Source organism: Limulus polyphemus, unplaced genomic scaffold (genome assembly GCF_000517525.1).
Source record: "Limulus polyphemus unplaced genomic scaffold, Limulus_polyphemus-2.1.2 Scaffold143, whole genome shotgun sequence".
Classification (NCBI taxonomy): Eukaryota; Metazoa; Arthropoda; class Merostomata; order Xiphosura; family Limulidae; genus Limulus; species Limulus polyphemus.
Window position 1 is genome coordinate 783,488 of NW_013665753.1, and position 12,103 is coordinate 795,590.

Below are 12,103 nucleotides of genomic sequence, written 5' to 3' on the forward strand. Positions count from 1 at the left end.
ATACATGTTTTACTTTCTCTGTCCAATAAAACAAGATTACACAGTCAATGAAAATATTACTCTTGAAACTTTTCTGGAAAAGTGTAATTTTTTTTAACACCCTATAGTTACATGAATATCAGAACATAACAGTTTGCTCGAAATAAGATTTGTTTGCTTTCTGGATGTTCAGTCCAAATTAAATGCATGGGGATAAGGAGTAATGAACTGTTTATGTTTGACTAAACAATCTCAAAAGAGCACATTACTAATACTAGTATTTTCTTGGAAATCCTTTTGAGTTTTGCCAATTTTACGTAATTCACGTAACTTGTAGTAAGCGTGTGTCATGATAATTATCGTGTTTCATGAATTGCAACGAATTCTGGCTATATTTGATAATCCTTGTTGAAATGTTTTTTTTTCAGGGAATCGGTATGTATTATTTTTGAAATGAAGATTTAAGCAGTTACATGATAAAGTACTTAGCTGAGAAACCAATTTGAATTTCATTTTTGCACGAAGATAGATTTGGTGACTAAATCTTATGTAATAAGTTCGAAGTATCTGTTAGTGACAGATTGGACAGGAGGTGTTGTTCTCGTTTGCAAGATTGTATTGTATTATCTCTCTTCGAAACTCAGGCAGGAACTTGAGTTATTTGTAGCAGAACAGCTTTACATGTACAACCCTTTTGTAAAGTGTAAAGTCTGGTTTTAAAATGTTTCTGGTTGTTTTATCCGAATCTGGAGAAATTGACTTTAAGTTATTTCACACACATTATATAATACGAACTTTGAACAATAACAGCTGGGCTAACTTTGGAACAATTTATGTATTACAGCACTGCTTGTCTCATATTGGAAAACTCTCACTGGGAAGTTGTATTATTTTTAAAATCACGTCATGACGTTTTATAACTTAGGTAGTTAAGAACAAGACAATTTTCACGTTGAATTATTTATAGTATAATAGACATGCCTGATACACTTCTTATTCCTGCACTAAAGATAAACTTTTTAGGTGACTTACATTTAGGATAAAATTAAATCATCACTGTAATATTTGAAAAGGAATGAAAATTTCAAATGTATGTTTTCCTTTGCTTGTCATTGATTTGTTTATTGTTAAGCACAAAGTTACACAAAGGGCTATCTGTGCTCTGCTCACCTCGAATATCAAAACCCGAATTTTAGCGTTATAAATCTACAGACTTACCGCTGACCTATCTGGGGCGCGGAGGAGGCTTGTCACTAGAGGATTGAACTTGCTAATCGCGTTATGCTTGATTTATTTGACTGTAATAATAATAATAGTAACCAACTATTTGGGAATGTTTTTTGCTTAATAACTGTTTAACTGAATCTGTAATTGTTGAAGCATTCTTGAATGTTATTGTATTGTATCACTACAGCAGACCTGTCTTGCAATTTTATTATTATTATACGTATCTGATGTAGAGATTTTGAAATTAACATTAAACTTTTACTATTTCTATAATTTTGTGATTGTTTGTCTAATTCCGGTATTTGAATCACTTCAGAAACACTTAAAACTTATAAAAGAAGAACTGATAGAAATATAAGTAAATATTATTATAGAAAAACTTGCATATATTTGTCCTTGAAGCCTGCGTGTATAATTCATAGAAAATGTTAAATAAGTATATGTACTTACAATTATGGACAAACAAATATATCTTCACTTTTATGTATCAAACATAGTTAAAATATAGTGTTGAAAAGATTTAAATGTAAGATGATTTAAACTAAAACTTCATATAATTTGATATGAAGTGTTATAATACAGTGACATCATTACTTGTCGTGTAACTGCAGTGGCATTACTAGCTATTGTTTAGCTACAATGACATCATTATTTGGTGCGTAACCATAGTGACACTGCTACTTGTTGCATAGCTACAATGACATCATTATTAGTTGCGTAACCATAGTGACATTGCTACTTGTTGCAAAGCTACAATGACATCATTATTAGCTGCGTAACCATAGTGACATTGCTACTTGTTGCATAGCTTCCTTTGAAAAAGAATGCTCCGCACTAAATACAGTTTCAAGAGAAACTGTCGAGATGAAACATTATTTACGATGATCTGTAACGTATTTGATGAGATATCTAGCTTGTGCAACTGTATACCCATGCAATGTAAAGAGAATTTGTTTTATATATACAAACGTTTTGAAACTTAAGTTAGACACCATACATATTAAGTTACATAGAGAAGCTTCGAAGTGTAAAGAAATGAATATTTGATAAAGGAAACGATGCTGCAAATAGTCAGTACTTGACGTTGACTCATAATTCACGGGAATGTAGTAATAGCTATTAACATATTAATCTCTTGAGCTCGTTAATTCCCTAGTCTCAGTCTAGTTCTAGCTAGCGATTCTTCTGCATGCTAATTGTCTCTACTGTAAACTAGAACTTAAGTATTGAACGCTCTGAGGTAAACACGTTAAATAAACGTTATTTCATGATAACGTGGTTTGTTACCTAAGTCCTGTAGGTGTTATATTTTTGTTTTTTAGTTCTAACACCAGAAAATGATGGTTAAAAAAGATACCAAATACTTTGCGTTTAGTAACGTTCTGATAATAATACCGAGGTAGTAGCTAGGACTAGTACTGATGTCGCTTCTCTGTAGTAGAGTATATAGAGATTAGAAAGAGAAAACATTTAAAACACTGTGCCTCTTAAGAATAAGCTCCGTTGTTTCCATCCGAATCATAGTTGTAAACTCATTGTATTTCGTTAACTCTCTCTGTGTACTTATAATTAAAATGTTACCTTTATTATTTGGTTTCAGCTTAGTCGTTATATCATGAAGAATTCCAACCTCTTTGCTTTACAGCTAGTCCTAGCTTGTTTGCAGTATTGACAGCCACGTGTATATTTTATATTGCAGACTTGAGACTGGACCTTCCTCAGCAACGTATTAAATTCGACAGTTTTTAAAATCACTAATTACTGTAAGGGGTTTAAAATAAGAATTTCCTATTTTTCTGCTCCTCGAACTTTTACGTTTTAATACATCTCATTACATATTCAATATGCGGTTTTATAAATTTCTACAAAAAGTTAAATATAATTGAGAATTCTTTTATTAACAAATAAAAATAATTTTAATACAGTCATCATTGAATTCTAAAGAATAGAATAAATTGTTTTAAAAATAAAATATCGTTAAAATACCAACAGATGTACTAACATTTTCATCCAAAAATAAGCATATATTGTACAACGTACAATGTGAAGAATCACAGAAGAAATTACTAGTTTGTGTTACTTATTACCATAGATATGCATAAAATAAGCACAAGGTACAAGGTCTGATAAGACAATTTGAAATCATTTGCTTCCCTGCTTTGGGGAACTTGTATGAGCGTCAGAGAAAGGTATGATGTAAAATGATATGTAGATTCAAAAACATCCAAAATGTTTCCTGAAATCCACATCAGGATGCAGGATGATGTTTGGAACATCACTGAAGTGACACTGAAAACAGCTGCTTAAAACTACACTGGTAACTCTCAATATAGTAAGCATATTGTTTGTTTGTTTCTTTGTTGTTAAGCACAAAGTTATACAATGGGCTATCTGTGATGTGTCCAACACGGGTATCTAAAACATCTGCTTAAAACTTTACTGCTAACTCTGAAGTGACACTGAAACCAGCTACTTATAACTTCACTGCTAACACACAATCTACTGTCAACATCACTGAAAACATCTGCTTAAAACTTCGCTGTTAACACTCAATCTGTTGTCAACATTACTGAAGTGACACTGAAACCAGCTACTTAAAACTTCACTGCTAACACACAATCTGTTGCCAACATTACTAAAGTGACACTGAAAACAGCTGCTTAAAACTTCACTGGTAACATTCAATATGTTGAGTCAATATAATAAGAACATTGTTTGTTTGTTTCTTTGTTGTTAAGCGCAAAGTTACACAGTGGGCTATCTTTGATGTGCCCAGCACGGGTATCTAAACTTTGTTTTTAGCATTATAAGTCTTCAGGCTTACCGCTGAGCTACTGGGGGGTATGCACATTGATTATTAAATGGTGAAAAAATAAAATCTCACCTTTTTTTTTCTCTTTTAGAGGAATATATTTTTTGCTTTTATCCTTTTTATTTCACTTTTGGGATGACTTGTGTTGTACACCTTAGGTTTCAGTAAAATTCAACAACGTCAGCGATCACTGAGTTTAGCACAGCTTTATAAAGCTGTTTGTAATATCTACACTTCGTTTTATGGATCTTTCTAACTAAGACTAATGGACTCATACACATTACTGTTACACTAAAACAAACTCCATTAGCTATAAATTACAATCATCCAAACAGGTTCTGTGTAATATCATTCAAATAACTAGAACTGGGCACTATAATCATACTGACGTAAGTGTAAGTCATTATTATTAGTTTGGTTATACTGGAGACACAAAATAAGTGTTTAAATGCACCTTGTTAGAAAACTGTCGTAAATTCAGGACGGAGACACATGCAGTAATGGCTACCGATAGAGCTAACCATGCATATATGTATATAATATAAATTAACATGACCATATTTATAATCAAATTCATTTTGATTTTCGAATTGCATGTTTCGTAACACCGCATTACTGTTAGACTGCAGTTATCTGTTATTTGTGCAAATTAGTTCGTACATATTCATTCATAATATTTCAACACTATTTGACACCTTTAAAGCAATGTTTGCGATGTCACTGTTGAGACACAAAGCTTATGAAACTCAATTACGGATTGTAGTTAAATATTACTTTGCCTTGAAAACGTTTGAAAGAGAAATTAGAGTCCAAAACTTTCATTGTATATCAGATTTATTAAATTTCTACACGTACAAATGTTAAGATTTTGTTAAAGACAAATTTACACATTGGGACAACTGTGCTATGCCACCGCAGGGATGGAATCCAAAATTTTAGTTATACGCCCTCGAGCTTACTTCTGAGTCACCGCGAGGCAAAACGATAAGAAAAAGCACGATTCTGGTAACACCACCCGGTTCTGTCTCATTTTTATGTCGTTATCCCTGGCGCTTGCGCATTGAAGGCAGGCTGGCATCAGTCTTTGCAATATTTGCAAGTAAGATAGTAGGCTGTTTGTTAGGAACGCGAAATGGAGTGCCTTTGTTCGTGTTGCTCTAGAGACATGGCACTTGAGATTTTGTTTTTACAATTTTATATTAAAGCGATACCATTTTCTACATGATGGCTCACAGAGCATAACGGAATAATTATTCACTTTTATCCCTTTATTTTTTGTCGTTCTCTGAGAGTTTTTGAACTGACCATGTACTTCATGGAGCACAATTTTCCAATCTGTACGTAAGAGTCGTGTTAGGAACGAGTAAAAAAATAAACTAGCCAAAATAGGCGATTCAAGAAAGAGCCTCTTAACAACAGGCGCAACTTTCATCTTAAACACAGGTGTTAGCAAAATTTTAGTTACATAAGATCTTAGCATAAACACTAGTGTTATGTTTAGTAATAATAAACATTTGTCAGCAGAATATTTATTTATATAAGATCCTAGCAGAAACACGAGCGTTATGTTTAGCCATTATCAAGCGTGTATGTTTAGTAATTTTATTAAACATAGTGTGTGGTCTCTTAATGAGAAATATTACATGATTGTACAATTCAGGAATTTTCTACTAGTTATTTTATTAAAATCAGTTGAGAAGTATATTAATACTTTCATTTGTTGCTCTTTTATTTGTATTTCTACCATACAGTTTCCCTACAAGGATATAGGAGACAGTACAGTATCCAGAAATTTACCGGTTTTATGCTTGTGGTTGAGCCTAAAGAAGTTGTAAGCATCTTCAACTTTGGCAACAAGGCATCAGGGAATGTTGGCTTCTTTCAGGTGTCTATCTATCTATCTGTCTATCTGTCTGTCTGTCTGTCTGTGTCTCACAGTGAAGACAGCTTTTAAACAATCTTCTGTGGTAACGAGTTGTATAATGTACTTTAATGGATGAAATGTATGTTTCTTTGAGTTATTTACTGTTATTTTATTGAAGTACATTAGTACGTTGAAGAATAGCTAACTTGATAATTTAGATATAATATTTTTTAAATGGGATTTAACCAGTATTTTGCCTCTAGGAGTCAAATTGTCAAATAATAACACAAATTGTCGAATAATAACACAAAATCAATTTATAGCTTATTTTTCAAAATAAATATAAGGAGAATTAATATAAGCCTAATTTTTCTTATTTAAGAGGAAAATGATTTATCCGTCCTAACAGATATCTAATGGAGAGTATTTTGTGACGTTCTTTGTGGATATTGAAAATTGTCCTTACTCTAAAGAGGAATTACTATCTCTTTATCAAATTTATTTTATTTGCCCATTCAATAACTCACTGATGGACCGATTATATAAATGTAGTTCTTTTAATACGTGTAATAAAACAACAGATAGTCAGTATTGGTACTTATTTATGTGTGCGTTATACAGATACTGAAAAACGTTTTGCGCACTTATATATTTGGCTGACGGGGCCAGTGTAAGCATTAGTTGCAGAGATAATATTTTCATATTAATATAAATAGAGTGGAAAATTAAATAGCTTCTATTTCTTATGTTAGATAGACATTAAGAAAGGAATACTACTAGGCCTTAAATCACGATACTTGAAGCAGTTTTGTAGTGTATGAATGCCTGAAAGATGATGATGCTTTCATGTTACTGCCAATGGAAAATAATATTTTTTTTTTCATTTAGAACTACTCATTTAATAAGTAATGTTAAATTCATTTTTTTAAAGATGAATTTGCCAGTATTATGATATATCTATTATAACATTGGTATTATTTTACTCTTAATCTACAACATCGGTTTTCAAAGCTTCTTGCCACGTATGCCTATTTGAGTGTCTCCTTTACAACCCTTGTCTTAATCTGGATTGTCTTTAATTCTAAAAATTGTTTTTTGAATTTTACTTTTTATCTATTCATCCATATAATTGAGCATGAGTTAAGACGATTAGTACGGTTATATAATGGATTCGTTAATTTGTTTCTGTTGCATTATTTTAAGCACGTGATATATTTTCTGTGCTCACGATATATCTTTTCCTGTACGTCACATTATAGTTATATGGAGATGGCCTGTCTAAGTTCTCTGATGACTGTCCTCATACCATCGTCCAGACTTCAAACATTCCAAAGTCCGAGATTCAGGTGATGTGGACAGCTCCTCCTTCACTGTCTGGATGTGTTGTGTTTAAGTAAGTTCTCTTTAATTGTTGTCATCATTTTGACACGTTGTCTGTAAACAGTTTTAGTTCTTTAATGTGTCATCTTCGGTTAATAACACTGTTCGGTATAAGTGGATAATCTTGCGACAATGTTTTGTGTTTGGGTAAGGTTTAACACATAATATTATCACATATCTTTGATGTATTATTAGTGTTAAAAGCTCGTTGTTCCAATGAGTTATGTTTCAGTGTTTGTTTACTGGAATGTTGGTATTATTGAGCAACAGATGTGTTATTATTATTTCATTGTTTGGAAGTGTTGCTTTAAGAGTTTTTACCTATATAATTTTTTTACTCAAGTAATTCCCACATTATTTCATACATAATAAGAATCTGTATTTGAATTTTGTTTTTATAGTATCGCTACTAAGCGTTATCTCTCACAGTCCATAATTTTGACCAAAGCGCCTTACCACCCACCATCCGTGGTAATCTATAGACTGTCACTATTATAACGCATCTACAGCTTAAATTGCGAGTAATATTTTATGGTATCGCAAGTAATCGAATCCGGATAGCGAGCCCCGAAATTCAGAACTCTATCACAGAACCAACTCGCGCTCTACATAGTACGATATGACTACAAACTCCTGTAGAGAAGACTCTAACTTTATGCAAACAAAGAAGGATAATGAAAGGTGAAAAAGGCTTGTTTAGGTTAGACGTAAAGTAATAAGACTCACTGTAACTAAAACAACACCGTAGAAACCTCTAATATAGTATAGTTCAATGAAAGGACGAAATGCCACATACTGTTACTGAATACTTCATTCTTTACCACAAAAAGTATTACTGTTAGGGGAATTTGTTGAGGTTGATAATGTGTAAAATACGCAACATACGATAGTTTAAATGTTATTTATGTGAAGACGAAATGAAAGTGAAAACACAGATATTTAAACTAAGGGGAAGGGAGTATCAGTATATGCGCGCTCACATACACACATACACCCTCACTCTCACACGTATATGTATATCATGAAGAAGACAGAATCGAGTAACAAGTATATATCGTTAAGTTTAATGATGAGAATATGTGAAAATCGCAGAAGCAGCGTTATCAACATACTTGTACACACGCTAAAGTGGGTTATTTGAGCAAAAATGTAAACTAAATTTTGAAAATAAAAATCGAAGCCAACCAATTTAAAATACGCGTCACAAGGATAGAGATTACGTCATACAACAACAAAAAAAGAAAAGTAACAAATGACGGCTTCTGAAGAAGATAGAAGCACTGTGGAGAGTGTTCTTTACAGCTGGGCTGTTCTTCGTGGAATTGATATGTATCTTTTTCGCCAATTTGATTTTTAGGAAAGTAGGTAATTTAAACATGATATCTTAGAACCACTTAAGGATAAAAAGATACCATTTTATAATACAAAGATTATGACTAAAGTTTGGTCAAACCACTCGCATTACAGTATTTGTTTCAGACGTTTAAGCACCTGCGTTCACAGTAATCGTAAGTGAGAAAAGTGTGGATCTGCGGATTAACGATTTATTGTTTGACATTAAATATTATTTATTAAGGTTCTTTAAGCCTGAATTTGGCAATTCACTCTACCATTGTGCATGAAATGGTGAGTATTTTTAACATATTGTTCACATTATACTGAAGTTACTTTGAGCTTTCCCACGGTGAATGGAGATGAAACAGTAGCGGGTTGAGAGTATCATTTCTCTCATAGGATTACGCACGCGGTATTTATTTACACCCTACAGGAGCTTAGAATCGGTCAAAGCACAGACTCTCCTCTTACCAGTTATGGAGTCCTGTTTCAGTACGTTTGTCAGTATGTAGACCAGGTAGCATTGCGCCATACTCAATTATAAACCACCGAGACCGGCAACAATCACTTTGACTTTCTACCTTATCATCATTAATTATTTTGAATTAGTTTTTTTCATTATAATTATTTTTACCTTTAACACCACGTACTGAATGTAAATAAGATTATTTTAATATTATTTATATTGTTATTTTTACGTGAGGAGACTAGCCCTGGGATTGGCAAAGGCTCTCCTCTCTCCATTAATATCTTAAAGGGTTTTCTAGTTATAATGCCAAATTCAATTTGATTTAAGTAGCTCTGCCCTTCCCAGACACTTTCACGCTCGTCCCACTCTTACAGTTTCACAGACATTCCTCCAGTCTTTTCAGTTGACCAATGCGATCCCTGATACATTTTTTCCTGTGTCCTCAGTCTACATGCTATTTAACGAATGATATCATTCATAAAACTTACCAGGTCGTCCAAGAGCTGCAACTTACCACCTAGGTGGTTCAATTGCTCATTGAATGATATGCCACTTTAGCCTGAAATATAAATCATTATCAGATGAGCCTTCACGTCTCTTAAAGGTTTTACCAATTTGTTTGTAAAAACCTGTGTCCAATTGTACGACGGGGTTTAGGGATTCTGTCAGAAGTACGTTTCTGATATTCACTGTTAATGATCAACTAGACAAGTGCATCTTCGAATATTTAACGTTCTTCTCCCAATAAACTGGATCACCCGTGATTTTCCTGCTGACCATTAAAACAGTAGATGTTTGTCTCTCTACACGGTTCCTTCCCCCCTTTTCTGACTGAACCACCTGTTACTACGATCAATGTAGGTCGTATATATATCTTTTATGAATTCCGATGTATCAACCAGTTCTGACCTTTCTCTCCATGCAAATTTTCTAACAAGATTCATTGATTTTAACTTAATGCCAACTGAATGGACCAAACCTAACGCTCTTGATGTTCTTTCGGTGAACACGTTTTTTCTACATCTTTCTTGCCCTCACTAACCTATGGCTTAACCAGTTTCAGTCTTTGTTTTACTGTTTCGTCTGCCCTCTCTCTCTCTAAGTGCTGATGTAGTGGGTGAGATATGGTTGTGGTTGCTCGGTGTAGTGCTTGTCTTGCTAGAATCCTTTGGTTTGTATTAATTCTGCCAAAAGCAAGCCAAAAACGGTGTTTGGTTGCTCCTATTGTTATTCTCATAGCTGCATTCTGTATCATCTGATTTTCCCACTGAATGCATAGTAATGAGTAAACAGTTACTAAATGTATATTTTTTCGTATTGGTTTAAGTATATTTTACATATGTTCATTGCCCAAAGAAATGTTTAAAATATTTTAAATGTCTCTAAAGGATGAAGTAAAGTATGAAAGTCGTTTAAAGAACAACAGAAAAAGTGCAATATATTCATTATCAACGTTATGTTTATAAAAGGTGTATTTAGTGAAACGATTAAAGAACTATCTACCACAAAAGATACATTTTTGAGAATCAACTCTTATACATTGGAAACAGTAAGTATTTCTTCTCTTGATGTAGATATAAGTATCACCATCATAAAGGACAGTCATATGTTGTCCATTTGTAAACAATTCTGAGTAAGTGAAACTGTGTAAGTTAAAATGAAAGACCCCTATTGATATGAGTTAACTTTTTATTCTGTATTGCATTGCGTAGATCTCTGTCACATATTCAGGTCTAAGCTGTAATCTAGGCACAACTGAAATAATTTATGCCAGGCCTAAGTCTCTTCCGCTTCATAGAACCATTCATACTATTTAACAGCCACTTTCATTAACACAAGTCTAATCTGGGTTTGTCTTTCGTAATGTAAATGTTTCGTAAGGTTAACCATGCACAACACTTTCCCCTGACACAATGAACATTATTTAATGACAGTACAGTGTTTTGAAATCAAATATCTGTGTGTTTATTTCAACAATCCACATGTTGCGTTTACCACACCAACCAAGTTCAAACAACACAGATAGGGTGACACATAGGGTCGAAGAAGCCCTTTCTAAATGCAAATGCTGTTGGAAACAGCAACGTGAAATTTAGTAACATTACTAAGCCCTTTATGGATAAAGCAGCGTAACTCAATGTTGAGTTGAAGCTTGACACAAACTAACATCTCCATAAACACAACATTGCTTGTAAGTATAATTTCCTTAGTTTACACAAAGGATCATTCAAAATCAGGTCATGTCGATATCATATACGTGCCATGTTAAGCACCATTCTGGAACGTACTACCATCGATGTGGCGTGCAAAACATGATTTTATACTACTTTTTCTGGTAGATAAGACGATCAAGATTACCCACAGTTGTTCAGTCCACATTCTTATCCTCATTTTATTGTTCTGCGATATAGTGGGCCATCTTATGCCCTTAGTAACACACATACCTTTGAAATAACTACCTTTAACTTGTTGTAAAAGTTTGCTATTTGTTGCATTGAACTCTTAGATTGTAAAAGTACCACTATTAATGGCATATTGTATTAAAAATGAGGCATGACACTTTTTTGTGACAACTTCAACTAATATCGATGCAGATGGTTGGATATCCATAAAACTGCTGTAATGCATTTCTCCATTTATCTTTAGATTGTTTTAAATAGTTGGGTTTTATTCTTAAAGATGCGTTTTGACTGTGGAACAAAATACAGATTCAGCTCTTACGAGGAAAGAATTGTTCATTTGTAAAGCATTTATTTCTGTATCTTTGTTGCTTTTTAGGGACCTTTAAAGTCTAACTTATATTGTTAACTTGTGAGATTTTCTTTGTTCCTGTAATATTTTATTGTTGGTCAATGAAGCTATAAAGTTTCAGCATATGTAATGTTTTGCTTAGTTTCTAAAATAAACTTGCTTTACGCGTGTGGAGACTGTAAGGCCTCCTATATTGGCAAAACCAAAAGCCATTTAAAAGTCAGAGCCTATGAACATATGGGAATTTCCATTAAAACGCAAAAAAATTGAATAACCTCTGTGTTTC

At 33.2% G+C, this 12,103-nt stretch overlaps 1 protein-coding gene across 5 annotated transcripts in view; it reads left to right on the forward strand.

The window, feature by feature from the left end:
* The window catches only part of LOC106474907 (spondin-1-like), an 81,208-nt gene that overhangs the window by 28,526 nt on the left and 40,579 nt on the right, over nt 1-12,103 (forward strand). For all 5 annotated transcript variants that reach the window (XM_022380169.1, XM_022380176.1, XM_022380178.1 and 2 more), the window contains exons 2-3: nt 5,770-5,903; nt 7,142-7,275. In XM_022380169.1, the coding sequence (XP_022235877.1) occupies nt 5,770-5,903; nt 7,142-7,275 (268 nt within the window). The remainder of the gene's footprint in view (nt 1-5,769; nt 5,904-7,141; nt 7,276-12,103) is intronic.